This window comes from Oryzias latipes, chromosome 20 (assembly GCF_053564925.1).
Source record: "Oryzias latipes strain Hd-rR chromosome 20, Olatipes_Hd-rR_3.1".
Taxonomy (NCBI): domain Eukaryota; kingdom Metazoa; phylum Chordata; class Actinopteri; order Beloniformes; family Adrianichthyidae; genus Oryzias; species Oryzias latipes.
This window is the reverse complement of record NC_136256.1, coordinates 29674308-29695543: the sequence shown is the minus strand read 5'-3', so window position 1 is coordinate 29695543 and position 21236 is coordinate 29674308. Positions and strand designations below refer to the sequence as shown.

Below are 21236 nucleotides of genomic sequence, written 5' to 3'. Positions count from 1 at the left end.
ACCTTTGCTCTTTATGATGTACACATCATCTTTGGCAGAATTTGTCCCACATTTAGAGATGGAAATAGCTTCAAAATACTTCTATTATGCTCACATGTTGTCAGCATGCAGATATGTTAAGACCAAACCAACTTTTACTGTTTCTTTTATGGTTCTTCATTGATTTATTTGCGGCACAAAGAAATGTGAGCTTCTTCAATATTCAGAGGAAATAGAATTAAGGTTGATTACAATTTCTTTGGTGTTATACATTTGAATTAGCTCTGTAATGAACACTTCTTTCTTTCAAACAAAATTAGCATTAGTAATTGAAACTGCTTATTAATATTATCCGAGTCATGTGTAAAAGCCATTATCCTCGGAGCCAGAGCCGACAGTTTGCCCCCCCTCCCGGTCGGCGGCAGACTTAATTAAGGTGGCTTATTGGGAGGCATGGAGGTAAAACACGAACACTAATCAGACAAACGGAACACAATCAGGCATAAACAAATCAGAGGGAGAACTCGGAGCATCAAACATGCCTGTCCAAGCGATGCCCCGATGTCGTGACACTTTGGGATATGAATCCATAATGAGCTTCTCTGAAAGAAAGGTGGATTCCTAATTAATATCTACCAGCAGACATTGAAAACATGTTTGTTATATTCAATTGAAGAGACTTCATTTCATACGGTTGTGCTTCTGCTTTCTCTGGTTGTTGTTGACTCGTGTTTGCTCTGCAGATACACGAGTCGACGTTTTCTTAATGATTTTAGAAAAAAACTGTTCTGGCTCCTTCCACGTTGCCCTATTATCAGTCATAAATTGAAACTGTAGCTGCTTAATAATGTGAAGAAAGTTAGAAATGCAGCAAAGAAGAGTTCCATCACCAGATTCCCACAGAGACAAACTTCTCTGCTTCTCTGAAGCAGCTGCCAGTTATCCGGCCTGCGGACATCTCAATGGTTACCAAGGTCACACAAACAGCCAGAGCCAGGAGTTACATCTCCATCTTTGGCCTTCGCCTGCAGGCCTCTGGTTCAAGAACTAAAACATTCAAATGGATGCTGGAGAAATGCAGCCGGTCTGGAAAACATTTCTGTCCTACCATCAATTCATGTTTGATCAAAATGTTTCTCAATACTCCACCTTCATTTGTAACCATCTTATTTACTGGGAAACATGTTGGGATGAACTTGTGATTTACTATCGCTGTAGTATTTTTTCTGTATTTTGATGCACTCCTGCATTCTCTATAATCTTCATGCAAATGTTTTAGGATGAGGCTTTAAATACGCCCTGTGGGTGTTCGACTCTCGGAACAGATTTCATTTTCTTTTCTTGAATGTCTTTCGTTTGTTTTGTAATTGTGAAAAATAATCAAATCAATCCATCAGGAAAGAATCTGAAGACTCCTGCAAAGCATCTAGATGTTCAAATATTCCAAATAGATCTGGATCACATGTCCCATGACCTTTGACCGTTTTGGAATCAGAATGCTGACATCCATTGACACAAAGATACGGACACACCCCAAAAATATGCCTTTTATGAAACAGAATCATAGAAAGAACTACTAGTTAATGTCTCTGATCTATTTACTAGTTTCTCCAATGCTTTACATGTATTTATGAAACACCAAGAAAGCAGAATGCAGCTCAATATGAATCTGGTTCAGATGCAGGACAGTTCCAGCACATTCCTGGGAAAATGGACCCAAGATGGACCAACTGGTTCACTGTTCATTATCGCAGGCAAAGCTGCACTTTGTAGAACTTGCTGCCAAGTCATTCTGCGAAAAGAGGCATTAAAAATGAAACAATGGCCGTCCGTGATGTGTCTTAAGAGGAAGAAGTAAAGCCTCTTTGGGATCCGTATCTGTCTCTCCAGGCGCTCACATTCACTACTAAGTTGGCACCTCTTGGAGTTTTGAAGCGATGCAAAGGGCCGTCGTTCTTTTCTCTCTGTCTGATCGTTGAACATGAAGATGTTTGCCACCTTGTGATCTCCTGGTTGCGTCATTTCACCTCCAAAGTCAAACATGAAACGGACAAAATAATAAACAACTTTCAAAGGCTTTAATTACCATTTCAGCAGCCAATGTTCCAGAGAGTCTTTACATGCAATGAGCCTTCCCTCCAGGAATCTCAAGGTTGCATTGAAACACCAGCAGAAACCTGCAGCTTTTTGCCAATAGTTTAACATTATTTTATGCCTAGATGCCAATGAGTTGTTGTCAAAGTGGAAGGTGCAGGGTAGATTAGGCAAATGAGTGTGAGCAGCGCCTCGCTCCTCTCTGGCAGCGTTGGGGCGGCAGCATTGGTCATAGCAGCCCACGTAGATGTAGGAATGGAGTCTTGGCTGTTTTTGCTTCACGTCTGTTAATGTTACACACTTCTGAGAGTTCTGGAGGTTTAGGATCCTTTTTTAGAGAGTAATTTCTGTGAAAGTATAGCAGTGAATGTTATTCTGTCTCTTTAGGAACTTCTCCAGAGCAGATTCACAGAGGACTTTCTAAAAGTCTGGGCTTGTTTGCTCTTTTCTTTTGCTTGTAGTCTTTTCTTTGTTTTGTTTTTCTTCTGCTTACGGTCCACAGGAGCTTAGCAGATGAAATATAAAAACACCTACAGTCTAATTTATGGATTTCCCAGCCTCTGCAGCGGCTCTGAAAGAAACTCTCAGTTTGTTGGTTCGCTCTTCATCCTTCAGGCTAATTGAGGCTCTAAGAGCTCCAATGTTGACTTTCCAATTCTGAACTCTCACCTGAAGTTTAAGAAAAGACAATAGAATAATGCTCTGCATGTCCTTGATTTGCTCTGGTTCCTGCATGGACAGAAATGATGAAACACAGTCCCAACCATCGTCTGTATCAGAGAACTGGACTGAGCGAGTGTGACGTCATCCATCAAACATGCTTTAATTCCAGCTTCAACAAAAAAACTCAACTCAGCCGCCCTTTTTTTGCAATACGGATGTCACCACGTTATATAAGCAGCGATTAGGATCCGAGTCATCGTTTCTATGACAACCACTCTCACCAATCAGGAGAGAGCTTGTTAAGGCAAACCCCTACCACTTGAAAGTGGGCTGTCAAACACTTTGAAGGTTGGACATGGAGGCCAGCAGGCTCCACCTACTATTATTGAGGCATCTGATTGGTCAGTTAATAACTTGAATAAGTTGAACTACAGAAAAAAGTACCATAAAAAATGAGGATTATCAAGAAAATATAAAAAAAAGGTACCAGATCCAGAACGGTTCTTCTGGCCAATAGAACGACTGAATACCAGCTGATTATTTCTCTATAGACGTCTGTAGGATTTTGGCTTCTTGGAACCAGCGGGTACTTCCTACGAGGAAGTGAAAAGCTTTGCCTTTCTGAAACAGTTTCTTTCATTTGATGATGTTTGGACAGAGAGAAGATGGGAAAGAACGCGCACAAGAGGATGTCCAACCTCCCAAAACAACAGGAGATAGCTGAGGAAGCATCAAAGACTTTCAAAGCTGGAAAAATGTTGCACTGATCGGCTTTTTTGGAGAAGAGGCAAAACAAAACAGCTGAGTCATCATGAATTTGATAAAACAGACCCATTCACTCTGCGTTCTCCATCGTCTGAAAACACCTTAGAACTCCAAAGTCATTTATTTCTGCATGAAATGATCTGAATAAAGACATGAACGATGAAGGAGAATCCGCTTCATGAAGGAAACGAGCTGACTTGAGGCTTTGAAGTTCTGAAAAATGTAGCGGCCGTCTTTTGTGCTGAAAGCCTCTTTGTCTTTATTGTGATCACAGACACAACAACCTTTCCTTGTTCTTCCTCCTTCACCTTTGTCAACGTCTTCATTCCAAATTCTGCCGGCGTCCTCTCCATCGTTGTCCTAACCTTTCTGCCTCTTCTAGTCCCACTCCTCCACGGTCCATCTCCTCTGTCTGCCCCCCCCTCCCTGCCCCAACTCACCCAGCAGGATGATGATGCACAGCAGGATGGCGATCAGGGCCCCCGTGCTGAGCCCCGCAGAGGAGAGGAAGGCCTCGCCCTGGCACATCCGGATCCTGCCGTGGCGCTGGCACGGACACACCCGCAGCGTCAAGGTGCTGGTGCCGGTCAGCGAAGGCTCCCCCCCGTCCCACACCACGATGGGCAGCTCGTACAGCTCCTGCGTCAGGTGGCTGAAACGGCGTCTTCTGGCGATGATGCTGGCCGTGCTGTCTGTAATGAATAAAGTTACTGTTATGGAAAAGTACATCCTCTTTGGCTAAAAGGACTAATTGACAGCGTCCTCTTTCTTTTCGGTGATGCGCCTCTTCAGTGAAGCGTGTAATTACCTGCAGAAGCATAACAATAGTCTGCTAAACACAATAGAATCCAGAACATTTGCTGTTGATTTCATTATCTGTGAGGTCTTTCTGCCTCCTCACTGTGTGGCCAGCCAGGCTAACGCCTTTCTTGGCAATGCGCGGTTCACCTAAGCCTCTGCAGAAGCTCAACTGACGGAAAATGTGGTGAAATAAAAACAAAAAAAGGCGGACTTGGCAGTGAAGATAGCAAAGAGAGGGACTTGTTTGAGAAGGTGACACGAGTCTTTATAAAAAGCCTAAACAGAGACTGGACCCTTGGTGTGGTTCTGCCCTGAAGTTAAAACACAGAGATGGATGTTCATCCAGAAATCCTCCAGGTTTTCCAACACAGATGCTCAAACTGACAAAGTTAATGGCCAGATTCTGTATAAGAATCTGTAGGAACTCATATCACAAAGTAGCTGTAAATTATTGATGAACAGTTATTGACAAACATTTTTCCAGCAAAGTTTTAGATTCAAACTCCATGAGGCATGACTGAAACAAAGAGCTAACCCATTCTCAAGGAGGAAGTATTCAGGGGGGGTGGGGGTGGGGGGTTTCCAGCTCCTCCCCCATGCTGTAGAATCCAAACAACTTTTGGAAATTAAAATAAGGTTTCTGTCAAAAGAATCTCACGTCAATACCCAGACAGAAGCAGGAGACCCCTTTGTGGTAGGATGAAGGTTAAAAGTCAATGTGTCAAAGGTCAAGGCCACGTTTTCTCTCTCGGGGGGGTTAGACTGTGGCACATGCTCAAGAAGAACTAGAACTATTATGGTCTGGCATATTGTCTTACGTTTCTACAGATGTATAGAGTCCATGTGCATCATAAGATTCCCTCCCTTTACTATGTTCCATCTTGTTTTTAACGTCTTTATTGAAACATAAAACAATGTTTTGTGGTTCATTTGGACAGAGAACCAAGAACTGAGTGACGTGGGATTTCCTTTGGGAAAGCAAACTGACACTAAAATGTTCTGTGAGTTAGAACTCTAATGAATTAAAAAAAAAGGTTTGGAGACCAAGACAACAAACCATCTAAAAGAGAGTTTAAGGAAAAGCAAATGGCTGCTCATGGCCACTAGAAAAGATGCAATAAAATAGAATAAATATGTTTTTTGTGTGTGTTTGGTATGCTTGCAGCATCTGTGTTTTGTCTGTTCTGAAAATGCTGAATCGTGCTCAGAAACTGGCTTTTCTCTCCACCTCCAGCCTGCTGCTCCACGGAGCTGCTGCTCCGAGACCCAGCCTCCCACTCCAATCTCAGCTCCATCTCTGAATAATTAGAATGATGGACATTTGGAATGACGTTCTTCAAGCTTTATTAAGTCAGACTTGCTGTATTACCATATCAGCAAGCAGATGGGTGGGGGCTTTGAGAGAGTGGAGATGCAAATGGCAGAGAAGAGATGGGGGGGGCACATCTGAGCAAAACACAGAGTTTAAGGAGGCTGAGCCAACGAGGAACAATCAAGGTCTGTTGATGCGACTCGCTTCATATGCAGAAACGCAGCAGCGAGCAGCGAGCAGCAAGCACGGCGGTTTCAGGTGGAAGATGGACATACATAACGCCATGTTGGGAATCGAGGTTCACATCAGAAAACTGACAGAGTCCTGCAGAACGAGGCGGCGAAACAGGAACGGAGGACAAACATGCTTTCAAAAAAACATGCGCTATTCTTTGAACTCATTCCTGACGGATGTACGTCCTTCTGCAGATGCACGCTCTGCCCGCATGCATCCACGCTGTGGATCTGTGCTGCATGGAAGGACCTGGCAACGTCGTACGGATTCATCACAGCCTGCAGCTGAGCTCACTGAACTCCTTACATGTGTCAATCCAGACAAATATGAGCACTTCACCATTGAAATGCACACAATTTCCTCTGAAACAGTTTGTAAATAAATAAAGTCTATGGCCTGCAACTCTAACCTCCCTCCTACCATCTGGTGAGTCGGCCCCTCCCACATCCCGCAGCAGCTCCCATCCAGCTGCATCCAACACTCGGTGGTTGCAGCTCTCCGGTTCCTCAGGAAGTTTCTCATAAACACACCTGAGCAGCAGATCTCCATCCAACTCTGATTCAGTGAGAATGAGGAACTTTTTTTTTTTTTTTTAACTTGTCCTGTCCAACAGCTAGGCAAACAGATGAGAACTGAGGGCCTCTTGTGTTGGACATATTTTACTTTAACAAGAGGGGTTATTAATCTTCAGACAAACCAAAGGTATGTCTGAATAAACCCCTTTTGTAATTGAGGCCAAACTTTATTAATTTCAATCATGTTTGAAAATCTTTGCTGTTGGACCGGACGGACAAGGAAAGAAGGGAAGAAGAGGGAGGGACGTTAGAGAGAGGGGGGGGTAGGAGGATGATAATAGGAGGGGAAGGGGGTAAGACCATGAAGCAGCATAAAGCAACAAGTTTACTGGTTGTTAATCATTATGGTAAGGTTCAAATGTAGTACAAAAAGGGTGGGGCCTATCCACACACACACTCAAATGTTATCAACACACCTGCTAGCTGCAAAAATGTCCACCTGTCGACATGTACACAAAACAGATAGTGTTCACGAACGCATACTTATGCCTTTAAAACCAACTAGTGTGAAATATTTCAGTCATTCAATCATGCAAACTGTTAGTGCAAAGGTGAGCTTACACCTGTGCTCAGGTGAGTGTTTATGTTCTTCTAAAATGGATGGTGGAACGTGACAAGGAGGAGGGAGAGTGCCCAGCCATCCCCACCCCAAGACCCCCACCGCAGCAGCAGCGGCAGCCGAAATCCCCCCAACGCCACATGGGGAACGGCAGGGAACAACCGCCGCCCGGGCGACCAAGCCCGCCAACCAGGCCAGGGCCAGCAGGACCGCCGCGAGGCCCCCAGAGCCAGAGAGCAGGGAGGCACGGAGGGAAAGAGAGCGCCTCCCCAGCCCAACCAGGAGAGCAGCCCCCCCGCCGCGCCGGGAGCGCCCAACGCAGGGCCCCACCGGAGAAGGACGCCCACAGCCCCAGACGAGCACCCCACCACCACCCAGGAGTTCCGGGCATCCCCCCGCCACTACCCCAGGTACGAGCCAGGACACCCCAAGGGAGACCCGCTCCGCACTCCAGGCAGCCATCCGCCCGGCCCACGGTTGGTCCAGGGAGGAGCAAGGCAGGTGCCCGCCGCCCCCGCCCAGGAGGGGGGAACCCCGGGGAAAAAAGAGGGCCCACAAGGGGTGTTATAAATATGGCCCGACCAGGCTCGGCCATGTTGGAAGTTTGGCGGGGCCCAGCGCTCAGGGGCAAGGACCAGGACCCACCCCCCAGGGACACGAACACCCCCGGCTCAGGTGTAATATGAACCCCCCCACCGTGCAGAGAGAGCACCGCCGGGCCCAGGGAGCCAGCACCCAAGGGACATGGCCGCCATCGCCAAGGGGCCCGCACCCCCCACCAGGGAAGGGGTAGGGGACAGATGGACCCAGGTCCCACCTTCCTTGCAAAATGTGTGTGCGTGTATGTGTGTTTGAAAGGGTGTGTGTGTGTGCATGTGTGTGTTTATGTTGGAATGTATATATTGAAGGGGGAGGGGTGTGTGTACTAAGGGGGGTGCAGTTAAAATTGGCGTGTAGGGTGCCAGGAGGACATCTGCTGCTTGCTGGCAGTGATGTCCAAGCACCCCCCCTACGAAGGGCCCTACATGTCTAAGGTGCAAATAAAACCGAAAGAGGGGGGGCCCACTCCATACGGCAACCATAGGAGGGGGGCAACGGCCAAGTAGCCCCCCCCCAAGGCGCATCGCAGGCTAGACCCCCTACCCCCTCACCCTAATATGAGGTTATATGAGGAAGGGGGTAAGTTGGGGACAGCTGGTAGACTGTCCCCCGGTGGTCAAACAGCTGTCCCCCAACCCCCCCCCCCCCCCCCCCAGCAAAGGGCTGCTCATGGCCACCCAGCCCAGGGGCCCCACCCCAGGAGGCGGCCAGGGGAAACCGCCGATGGCCTCAGTGGAGACCCCGACCCGTCAACCCCCCCTGCCCCGTACCAATAGTGCCCCCCCCCCCCCCCCCCCCAGAATGCCCCCCCACAGGACAGGGCCGACAAGACCCCCACCCCACCCCACCCCAGACCCCGCAGCCGAAGCGGATGACACCCAGAGCGACCGGGGGCCCCAAGAGGGTTGTCCCGTCCCGCCCCAGAGCCAGGGAAGGGCCGATCCCAGCCCCAGGTGTAGATGGACAGCCCATCCGGCGCCGCTGGGCCCCCCCCAAGCCAAGCCAGACCACCACCCCATCCCCCCACCACGCACCCCCACACCCAAGCCCAGAGGATAACGCAGCACCCCAGCCCGCCCCACCCAGGCGCCGGACCCGACCCCTCGACCAACAGAGCCCCCACCACCCCCCGCCAGGCACTGGAGGCCCCGACCCCCACCCCGGCCCACGGCAGAAGGGCAAGGAGCAGCGACGACCAGGCCCCCCCCACCCCCTAAGTCACGGAGTCAACCACAGGAGACCAGAGAGACTGAATTCTTTCAAAGTTACTTGAACTTTGGGCTGACATTTTTTCCAAGCTGATATGATCAAGCAGCAGATTTCTGTGTTGAGTTATATTTATATTTTTTTTGCTTTTCCAATTTATTAAAATAGTTTTTTTTAGCAATGCAAAGAGTTATGAAAATGATAGATGCTAATCCTTCTTCTACATCGATGTCACTCATGTCACCAAGCACACAAAGTGACGGTGAAGCTGTGATTGAAACCTTAAGCCAGACTGATAGATCGGCACATACCTGCTGCCAGAGAGCCCTGACAGGAGTGCAGAACCACAGTGCATGCATGTAATTGTCGGGTAGATTATTATCACAGTGCTCGCAAATGTCTGAGTTACTGAGACCCATCTTGAACATCCTCTGTCCAGTGTAGTAAATTCTGTGTAGAGTTTTGAGATGGATTAGCTGCAGATTTGGACTTTTTGTCAGTTTAAAGGTGTTTAGACAGAGTTCTGACCAGAAGCTTTCATCTGTGCTGATGCTCAAATCCGCATCCCATTTTGTTGTCGGAAGTGAAATATTATTATCTAAATTACATAAAAGTTTGTATATTTTGGAGAGAGTTTTATTCATTGAGAAATTGATCAGAGTGGTAACTACATCTGGTAGCTTTAAATCGTTGTCTCTGTATTTAAACTTTTTAGTAATAATTGATTTAAGTTGCTGATATTCCAAGAAGTTATTTATTCCATGTTTGTCTTGAAGTTCCTGGGGAGTTATGAATCTTCTATCAATAATTACGTGCTCTAGTTGTTTTATGCCCCCTGCTTGCCAAGCTGGGAAGTGAATTATTTTTTTGTTTATGAGGATGTCTGGGTTGAATGAGGAACTTTTACCCATAAGGCCATCTGCAGCCTCGCGCCCCTCTGACCTCAGCCACATCATCCCCACGCCTGCTCCCTTCCTCTGTCCGTCACCTCAGCGGGGGGATGAGCTTTCATCCTCTTTGTCCTTCACTTCCTCCAGACCTCCCCAACAGAAACTCCCATTTCCACTTGGCAGGTAAACTCCAACCGGATCTGTAATGAACGGTTCATCTGCTCCTTGCCTCCATCACATCCATCCGTTTCATCGTCTGTTTGTTCAGAGAGCTCAGGTGTCAGAAAAGACACATTTAAAGGCGTTATTGTTTTAGACTAAAAATAAAGGTAAAGTCAGACACGCGCCTCAGATCCCTGCAGACTTCCCACTGGCCCCCACACACTCAGCTGTGTTCCTGCAGAACTTCAGTGGGTGTGCGAAGGAGCTGCTGCTGCCAAGCAGCTTCTCTCCTGCAGAGAAATACTACATTTCAGTTCATCTGATGCATGCATGCATGTTGTTTAAATTCATGTTTTAATCAATGCTTTGTTTTTTTTTTAGAAACCAGCAGCTGGAGGTTTGTGTCATTTCCATGTGATGGACGTCTTGTTCCTGTGCTTCAGACCGAAGTGGCTCATTTCTGTTACAGACGCACCGTTTTATAACTTCATTAGCTCCATTCTTAATGACGGTACCGTTTGGGAGGGATGCCACACTTTCCCTTTAGACCGAATGGTAGACCATAGAACAGAATCATGCAGACAGTGAATCGCTGCATCTCTACTGCATATCTGTATGTTTATGCTAAAGACATCAAACTGGTTTTTAGGCTTTAAATTCAAGAAAATATTGTTTTATTCATTCACAGCAGGCTTAGTATAAGCCGACTAAGAAGTTTTCTTTAGTGTTACTTGATTATCATGAAAGTAAAACTGTAATGTTTTGTTTTTTGTTCACTTATCATTTATCAAACCAAAACAAAACGGTGACCCAAAAATCAACCAAATCATGGAGGAAATGAGGTGCTAAGAAATCGGTTTGTTGTCTTTTAATTTGATGTTTAGGGTTTGTGTCAGAAGTGTCAGAGGAGCAAATGGAAGCAGAAACATGTCTGTCAGGGAAAAGGCTCCATCCGTCTACGGCGGCCAAACCCACCACAGGAATCTGAAGCCACTTTTACATCACAACACATTTGGGCTTAAACAGAATTCTGATGACCTTCGGGGAACATCGGGAACATGGAGGCAGCGACTCGGTTAGTCAGGAAAGCAGGGAAATAAAGATAGCTAGACTGGAGCCACGAGGCTTGAAAAACAAAACATAGATCAGAGCAGAGAGGAGGCTTCTGGGTAATCGCATTGTGTCTGTGGGAATTGGGAATCAAATCAACCCAACATGCAATAGGGTTGCTCTATAGATCTAAATGTTACTGCAGCCACCGTTGGAGACGTGAAAACGTCTGCTTTCAGGTTCCAGTCTGTGTTTGCAGAACCTGAAAACCAGAAGCAGGACGTTCCCTCCATCTGGTTCAGCATTTCAACCCCTCGTCTCTGCCAACCTTTGACCCCTAAAAAACGTCATTTTGATGATGGGTGTCATTTTACACGTGAGTAGATGATAATTCCCCAATCAGCCATAATGTGATGATAATCTGAGCGGCGTCTCTTCTCCAGAGGAAGCTGTTGGGCGGTCACATGACTCTGACGCTGTCAGACTTTCCAGCTTCAGGTTTGGGATGAGTCCAGCTGACAGGAAGCTTTGTCCTCTGCAAACTCTGACAAGATAACAACTGTTGGAAATCTATAAATAAAAGCAGTGGGAGCAGGAGCAGAGACGTTAATGAACCGGCACACATATGGCGCGACAGCGATACTGTCAACACCACTGCTTAACGGTAATATTACACTGAAAAGTGAATGCACCGGGGAAGCATCCGCCTTCACAAATCAGCTGAGGGGCTATTTACAGATCATCTGTATTTACATTTTTAGAGCAGGATGTCATTAAAAATGAAAGATAAAGGTCTTCACTCTTTGGGTGATTGTAAAACGAGTATGGTGAAGGTAAATACACAGAATTAGGGACTTTAATAATCTCTCTTTTTTCCATGAAGAGCAGAGAAGATCTCCTCTTTGCTTCTGCGACTTTTGGCGTCTTTGATGTAGAGTTGTCCTTCATTTTTACTCATCTCCACCTGACTTTCTTTCTATTTTAAAGGAGATTGCATTTGATCTGAGCTTAATGCTGATGCTCATCTGCCCTGATGTAAGTGAAAGAGATCTACTGCTGCTGCTGCTGCTGCTGCACCAATAATCACAGGATAATAGCTCTGAGCAGGTCTGATACAATGCAGTGGTAAAAATACCATCAAGGTAAAGTGCAGCGTTTACCTTCCTGAAAATGGGCCAACACTTTAGATAACTGCCTCTCTCAAAAACTGGGGTTGTCAAACCATAAAAGGTGTGGGCAATTTGCAGATATAATAGCCGTTTTAACAGCAGACGTACTTATTAAACAAGATGTTCCAAAGTAAATGACATCTTTCAGGTGGGAAAGCTGCAGCAAAAATGAACATTTGGGGAGGGAAGTGTAACTGAGAAGGAAAGGAGGTCATGAGAGAGTTAGTGGTGTGAGTGACTGAGGGATTTTCATCAGTCGCACAACAACAGAGGGAGGTATTAGGCCTTGGCACACAACAGCCACCAACTGTTAGAGAGCAACAAGAGAAATGAAAGAAGCTGCTCTGAGTGTGAGGAGCTTACTTTAATTATCAGACACAGGAGTCAACAGTATGGCGCTCCGAGGATCTATCTTCTCTCTCCCAGATACTGTGAATGAAGCAATTCATAACACGCTGTGGAAGTAATATCCAGAATATTCGGACCCCCCCTCCTTTTCTGCAGATGCAGCCTCCACGCTTCTGCACATCACATTGCTGCAGCTTTACTTTTCAGAGGCAGCTTTATGCACAGAAGGAAACATCAACGGTACCTTCAGACCACTCCCAGAATGAACCAGAGGGACGCAGAAACCAAAGGTTTCATTCAACAGCTTCAGCTAGAAAACAGTGTGTCCAACATTTAGGCCGCCGTGTGTTTGTGAACAAAGCTAACGCGCCCTAATCCAGACATTAACCTGCTGAGGAGGCGTTTGGCATCCTCCTCTGCTCTCCTTCAGTCCAGAGAATTTAATTAGCCCTGCTTGGGTTATTCTAGATGTGGGTTCATATGAACCAACACGTTTCACAAAGATAGTTTTAACACTTTTGCAAAGATTTCAACCCTTTTTGTTTTAGACATTCAAGATATTTAAGCAGGTTGGAAGTTTTCTCTAAACCAGCACAGTTGGGAGTTTTGAGTCTCATTTAGAGCTGGGATGTAGACATAATGAAATTATTATTAAAATGAGCTCAAATCCTTTTGCTCTAAACTCTTAACAGATTTAAAACAAAAGAAAAACCTCACATTTCACTGTAAAGGATGTTATTTTATAGTTCAGTGCATGTTAGACTGCCATTCATGGTTATTATTTCAGAAACAAAAATTCATATTTAACTTCTAAAAATAATGATTTTTGTTCTAAAATGAGTCATTTCCACATGTTACACTAGTCTAATCAAAATGAACTTAAATTAATAAAAACAAGCCATCTGCCCAGAGCTAAAAAAATACTTGTTATTGGGTTGTATAACATTCACTGTGAAGTATTTCTATCTAACAGTTTTTTTAATTTTTCAGCTTTTGTCCCTTTTTGAATGCTGGTGTGAAACCTGGGGTTTCTAGATTTTGACTTCCTGCACTGACAAATCCTTTTCCTACTTTCTAGGGATTTTCCAGTTAAATGTAAGGTTATTGTTATCTCCTAATCAGGAAATCTGGAGCCATTCTAAAAAGTCTCCGTGTGTTTAAACATCTTGACTGGATTGGAATAAAAATCCGGAGGATTTTATTACAGAATTTGGAACGTCTTCCCTCAGAAGATGTGCAGCGACTTTCCTGCCAAAGTCTGGATCTATAATCCCAGTTTGTGCCTCTTCAGCTTCTGCTTTTAATGGAAACGTCTTAATGTTGGCGGGAAAAATGAATCCTAACACAGGTGACAATTTAAGATAGAATGGAAAATAACAGTTAAGTCTTCAGCCGAGCTCCACTGTTCTCAATTTATTATCCTGTCAACTTTTTCATTGAATGTTATCTCTGCTGAGTCAACACTCACACAGCCACGATTCACTCCGGAGTCTCTTCCAGCCTCTGTTTGGGGGGGGGTACACATCTGAGTCTTCAACAAGAAAATCATTTCCCAAAATTCTCAATCTGGACTGCAGATTTAAGATGTTTCACATTTCAGTCACGCCTGATATTTAGCAAACATGCAGATCAGCACGGTGCCATTTTTTCCAAACAAACACAAACAACAGAAACAGTTTTCCATCTAAAACAATAGAACTTTTAGTATTGTTAAAGTGAGCCAAAAATGTCCAAATCAGCCAAAATAACAGTCACTCATAACCCCGACCCCCCCTCTAAGTCATCCGATTACGTGAAGGTTCATCAGCATTTTCATTGATTAGAAACAAAGAGTGTCGATATAATCTTTAGGTAGTCATTTATTCACATTTCTATTTAAAAAAAACACAACAATTATGCGAAAGCGAAGCTCCAGCTGAAGCACAAAAGCCAAAACTCCAACGGCACAAACTCAAAACTAAAAGATCCTTTTCTGTTTGCTCTGCAGACGTTTACAGTTCAACTCTTTCTAGTCTAAATCTCTTTAGACAATCATGAAGTCGACATTGGAAATCCTGTTTTTTTTTTTCTGACAGTCTTTGAGCTGAAACTGTGTCTAAAAGGCTGAATTTTGTGGAGGCTTTTTCTGGACGGCTGCTGACCCTGAAAGGATGCCCCAGTTCCAGTGGCACCATTCATTTCCTGAGCCGCTGCTCCAATGAGAGCTTTGACTTTGTCTCTTTATCCACCAAACATTTACTTATCAGTAATAACCGCTGTGCCCAAGGCAAGTTCAAGACCGGAAAACATCAGAAAAACACATAAAATGAAACGAAGCGCAAGAGGACCAGAGAGGCGGGAACCAGCACAGAAACACCCACCGCCAGCACTGTAGGTGGAGATATTGCCGTGAAGTTAACAAAGACAAACATGTACATTTAGCTCTTCACAGCTCCATCACAATGGGAGAAATGTCAGTAACTAAAATCCATTTTAAAAGAAAACATATGTTCCTGTTTTTAAAGAAGCTGAAGCCCGAGCAACAACTAACTTTTGACTTTGAAAGTCACATTTTAACTGTTTCTCTTCCTGATTTTCTCCTTCAGTGCAGAGGATCTCACCACTTCCTGCAGGACCATTTTAACCTCCTCAGGACCCGTGATGAAGGGGTCATTCTTCACGTGTTTGGTGGATCACAGAGGCCGTTGCTGCTTTGGTGGGACAGGACAAACAGTCAGAGGTTTCTGTTGGTTTACACCTGAGTGCAGGAAAACTTCTCTCCTAGAGGCAGCCAGAGAATGGTTACTGTGGGAAATAATTGGGAAGAAGGGATAAAAGAGCTTCCTATTATCCCAGATTCTTTTTTATCTCTCTGGTGTGACCTTGCTGTCTGTTTTTATGTGGCTCTTGTGCTCACGGATGCATCCGGAGTGCTGTGAACCCTTCTTCTCAGCGGGCAGCTGTGAGATCTTCTGGCTGAGAGCCTATAAAAGCCCCGTGATTGCAGACCACCCTAGGGCTAGGTATTCACCTGACACTGAAATTGTTGCCATGGCAACACACACACGGCTGGCCATCGGCAGGCAGAGCATAATACACGGGAGGTGGAGACAGGGAGCGCCTGAGTGGGTAATCCATTTGACAGCACAATGCGTAAACAAGCCAAAGCTCTGCGACTCTTGTGTTTGATGCAGACCAGAATCAAGGCAGATCCCAGTGGCATTTGAGTCCTCGCATGCTCACAATGCCCACTCCATGGAGACAACGGGGCCGCTGCGTTATTAAGATACGGGGAAATAGGAGCATTTTATAGCCACGTGTAGGCAGAGAGAGAAAGGCAACAGGACAGCAAACAAAGATGGATCTATGTAATTACCTTCGTTGTCCTTCAGGGTGAAGTTGGGATTAACGGGGAGCTGGCTTGGCAGAGCAAAAGAAAACCGCTGTCCATTGGCGAAGTCGTCCTTATCCACCGCTCTGACCGTCTGGATCACCTGCAGAGAGGAAGCCGTGGTTTACACCTTTCCAAAGACGACATTTACTGCAGCCCCACAGTTGACCACAGACTCTACAGTTAGGATTTTATTTTTACAAATATTCTATTTTGAGTCAACACCTGGTAATAAGTTTTCATTATTGTTTCAATTTTGTTATTAAGTAAATTAGTTCCACACTGGGATGGTATTAGTGTGACACCCCCCCTCCACCAAACAGAGTCTGAATTCCCCCCCGGCTCCCTAAGTATCCTGGATTTTAAAAGCACTTCGGACAGCATGCTCTCATTTCCGTTTTAAACGGTACATATGACATCACCCATTTCCCAAAGTGAAAATGTAATCAATGCAACCATTTACGACTATTTATGACATTTTAATACATTTTTTTCAAACATTGTTCAAACACAATGCATTGTGTTCTATATTCACCAATCTAGTGAGCATTGATGCACACTGGCTTTTCACAGAGACTTCTGGAAACAGCCTCTCTCTCCTCAGTCGGGATGATCATCGTGTGCTGATCGTTTTCTGCGATCGCTAGCAGTTGTAGAAGTGACGCTAGCTCCTTACACAGCTAGAATTCAAGGACATTGACAAAACAATTGCTGGTCTTCATTTATTTTTATTGATTTTGTTATGTAAGTATTAGCGATAGCGTTGATGGTTTTTTTTTCTTTGATCCCGTAGGAAGCCGGACCCGTTCGGTCTCATAATTCCACAGAAAAAGTCTGGAGCAGGTTCAGCAGATTTTCCCGTCTTTGACGTTTCACACCAGGCCTCTTCCAACTGTGAATCCCTGTGCTGGTATCGGGTAGTGACAGTCCAGGTTGGAGTTGTAGAGTTAGATAAGTTATTTTTTCTCTGTGAGTTCTGGTACATCGCCTGTCCGTCCTGGGGGAGGCCCCCCCGTGTGGACACCCCTGAGGTTTCTTCTTTTTTTCCAGAATCGTTTCTCCAGGAGTTTTTCATTACAGAGAAGGAGTGTCTAAGGGCAGGGATGTCCAGTTCAGTTTAGAATTTCCCTTTTGAATTCATCATCCTTATGATTCTATGTTTACTTTTCACTTACCGGTATAAAGCCCATTGAGACCACTGTAGTTGTAATGCTGGACTATAGAAATCAAATTGAATTGAATGGACACCGTATGCATTGACCACATCCAATAACCAGCATTCAGCGCGTTCTTGAACGTGCATCACGTGCGCAGTGTGTACGCAGCTTTCCACGGGCTCGGAGACGGTCTAGACCAGTGTTTTTCAACCTTTTTTGAGCCACGGCACACTTTAACCTTGACAAAAATCCCGCGGCACACCAGCACCCCCCCCCCCCCCCCCCCCAAAAAAAAGCAGAAACTCATAGTCTGTTTTGATCTACAGCCCCCCCCCGCGAATCTGACGTGCATTTTTGTGATAATTGTGGCAGAAAAAGCAGGAAGTTGCAGATGTTTTTTCTAAAAGATGTAATAAAAGTTAAGTTACATACAAACTGTATGTTCGTTGTGGTTTCAATCAATGTAACAAGGACGACTCATTGTACGCTAAGGCGCTGTCCCTTTAAGCCAATGCATCATGGGAGATGTAGTGTGAATACGGCGAGAAACCGGCAGAAACACTTGCGTCTCTGAGTTTCATGGTTTTGTTCACTTGTTCCACGGTCTGATACCGGATTCTGTGGAAAGCTGCACCGCTAAAGACGAGCTTTAGCTGGTGTTTTTGTCGGAACTGAGTGAGTTATGAGCTAAATCGGAACAAGGAAGTTTAGACTTTTAACACTTCTGATTGGTCAGACTGATGACATGTGATTAAGCCTTCAAGAATGATTGGTGGAGACAGTAAAAGCTGCGGGACTTTTCAGAAAACAGTTATAGCTGCAGGTAAATCGCGGTGCCGTCATTCTTATCAAAATGTCTTTAATAGAATCAGTTAAACACAAAGAAATAAGTATTTTATGATCTTTCATATTCCTAACTACTCAGTGTTTTATCAGGACCTGTTTGGATGAACAAAGAGCTGATTTCCTGGAGATGGTTAATGTTTTTAGATCAGTGAATGAGGGCAATTTTCCACGGCACACTTGACCATCTCCCGCGGCACACTGGTTGAAAAACACTGGTCTAGAGAACTGTGCTGAGCCGTCAGGTGCGTCTAATTCTGTATCTGGTGTCGTTCTCCGGCGTATTTATTATCTGTTTGATGTGAACACATACGAGCCCAACTATGGTGGATCATATTCCATCCACTTCAGCCTCTCAGAACCAAAACAACGTGGATTCTGTGAACAATGACCAGAGAGACGCGAGAAGAGACAGATCTGGAGGAACTGACCTCAATAGACTGAGTACCCTGACATAATACAGAGTAAAAAAAAAGAAAAGACGTGTGAAGAACTTTCTTCAGAGCCGTCGGCTTGTGCCAAAGGGGAGCCGCTTTCAAATAAAGACGGCGGCGCTCTCAGAGCAAACTAACACGCCGTTTTTCTGCAAACACAACACTTCACAGAAAGTGACAAAAGAGCTGAGAGCAGATTCACATTAACTGGGGGGGTTAAGGCGTCTTCTGCTGCACTGCTTTGGTCTAAAGGGGTAAATACTTTATTACAGCTTCATGAAAAAGGAAAGAATTCATTTTAGATCTGGAACGGATCTATAGACGGTCTAAAAACGGAGCAATTATTTATCATTTCTATAGAACATCCACAGCATTCTTGAAAGTTGGAGACATCAAATCTCTTTGCTCCAGTTCCAAAGCTGTGGTTTAAATAGGAACCTGAATGGCTAATGAGTCTGTGATACTTAAACTGTTGATGGGTGGCGTCTCTTTTCATGCCTTCAACTCTTCAACTCAGTCCTCTGATCCCAAAGCCAGAGGCTACAATAGAACTTTAATTCCCATTTAAAACAAACTTCAATGCAAACTTTTCCTGCTTCCAAGTATCAAAAATGTATTCCGTTGTCTTTCCAGTCAGTGCTTCATACTTTGCAGAATGAACCTTTCAGCCATTTCCAGGCTGCTGATTGCTCTGCATCTCTGAAACGTTCTGCGTTTGAACGAATCAGAGAGCAGACGGCACTGCGCCTGGATGTGGAGCTGCTGCTGAGAGCCTGGTTCTGAATAAGGGATGATCAGCAGCTTTCTGAGCCTTCACCGTGGTCACAGACGCGCTCTGCTGAACAGCCCAAAACGCTGAGGGGAACACAAGTTCAGCTCAGCGAGCGTGGAGTCAGAGCTGGGCTAATGGACGCCTTCCTGCTCCCTCATCCTCACACTTCTTCAGCTGCTCAGAAGTTTGGAACTTGTGAAGATAAGAAAGTAGTGTGGTAAACACTCCACCTGGCCAGGTCTTGAACTCTCACAAACAATGACTTCCTCATCAGCTGCTACTTCCGGTGGATTGTCGTTGGTGTCCAGGACCTGGACGGTGACAGGAACGTGGCTGAAGAGGACCGGATTACCTGAAGAAAAAGCAAAAACCGGAGACATTAGGAAAGCAAAACCATGATGGAGAGAAACTGAGAACAGAAGAATGATTTACTACATCATATAACAGTCATGTACAGATATTTATGTATTACTAACTGTGGGAAAGAAGCCAAAGGGTCTGACTTTGGACTTGGCTGAGCCTCTCAGACATGGCCTCATTTGGAGTCCTCCTGTTGTTTCAGTCGAGTTTCTCTTTCTTTGAAACGTCAACATTTCCTTTTTTTAGGTTTGTTCAGTAAAGATGCAGCACAGCGAAAAAAACACTTTGTTTTATGGGAAAAAAGGCTGATTTTGCTTAGTTAACAGCTTTTTATGTTCAAGAACAAGAAGAAAGACCACAAAGACCCAGAAGGAAGACTGGATCTGTCATCTGGGTAGAGATAGTATCTCACCGAGCTGCAGCTGCTAGGAGTCATGAAGACTCACGAACCTGAATAGACTTGAACCTGGAGACTGATTGTCCATAAACATCTGACTGAAGCGGCGTTGACAATGCCAGTGTTTTTGTCCTGGACTTCCATCCATTTCCCTAACCGGCGGGGTTACTGGAGCGTCCTGGCTACTGTTGGGCGAAGGGGGGGAACATGCCGGACAGGTCGCCAGCCTGCTGCATCCACGGTGACTCTCTGTTTGCCGGCCAGCCAGCAGCTAAAAAAGGTTCCCTGTTGAGATTTTCCCGTCTCGGGTTCATGCGGGACAGTGAGCCTTCAAACTGGATAACGGCTGTCACAGACAAAGCTCTCGGAGCTCGAAGCTGCCGCTACCGGGAGATTTTTGAATGAACCCAGACACGGAGACGGGAACCACCGATGTTTTGGTAGAACTCTTTCAAATAAATAATCCTGATCTCTCAGCATCATCCGCGTCTTCCATGCATTGTAAACGGCATAAACACAGACGCCGCCCTACATGGCCATCAGGCTAAAAATATTAGCTGGAAGCTCCTCCCACACGCGGTCACGGCATCAGGAACACATTTTTGGACAGGCGGCGAGCGGAAAATTCCCAGCGCGGCAAATGACAGGCAGCTGACGTTTGGTGTGAACGCAGTGTGACTCCGGATGTTGCATCCACTTGATGCAAATATTCCTACTCGTGATGAAAAGAGACAAACCTTCCAGCTTCAATGATGCAATAAACAACACAAAAACAAAATTAATTTTGTTTGGTTATAAAACATTCCTATGATAATTATTTGGAGGATACCTTAAAACTTTCTATGATGAATCCCATTGATAAAATCTATACTATTTAAAACATTGACACATTTTATGAAGCACATGTATTTTTAAGTGGAAATAAACAGATTTTTGCTCCATTCCTGACTGTCTGAGGGTAAAGGCCTTCATTAACTCAGCGATGTTCCTGCATCAAAGCATCCAGCTGTGAGATTCAGTCTTCATGAGCCAAAAACAGAAGAAACAGCCTCATGAAAGCTCCGCTTCCCAGTTTTTCTCCCCGACTGCAAGAGTTTTTGTATGTGAGGCTGTAAGCTGTCATTTGCACAAAGTGCACTTAAATCACTAAGATCCCAATTAAAACTGAAAAAATTGTCTATGCGTGCGGATAAATTGCTCTTGATTAGAATTTGTGGTTGATTTAAAAAGAATAAAAGAAGAGGGTGTGTACGATAAGTCTATGTCATAGGTGGAGCTCTGCTTGAACTAATGAACCTGCAGCTCTTAAAGATGACCTCACAGGTGTTTTTCTGTGATGCGGGCCAAAAGCAGAACATCGGTACCCGCTCTGCAGCTGATCAGCCTGCACTAATGCCAGACTATGAGGGGATCGAGGTTCGGGTCCAGGCGGTGGGCAGCGCTCCCCTCAGCTGCCCAAGAGCACATCAGAACATCAACCATCTCCTGGAGAGAGA

The 21236-nt window shown here is 45.2% G+C and overlaps 1 protein-coding gene across 4 annotated transcripts in view; it reads right to left on the bottom strand.

The window, feature by feature from the left end:
• Positions 1–21236, bottom strand: part of LOC101174782 (cadherin-18) — a 180722-nt gene that overhangs the window by 3408 nt on the left and 156078 nt on the right. For all 4 annotated transcript variants that reach the window (XM_004081197.5, XM_023950139.2, XM_078938766.1 and 1 more), the window contains exons 9-11: positions 19214–19335; positions 15763–15880; positions 3942–4193 (exon numbers count right to left, since the gene is read on the bottom strand). In XM_004081197.5, coding sequence (XP_004081245.1) covers positions 3942–4193; positions 15763–15880; positions 19214–19335 — 492 coding nt within the window. The remainder of the gene's footprint in view (positions 1–3941; positions 4194–15762; positions 15881–19213; positions 19336–21236) is intronic.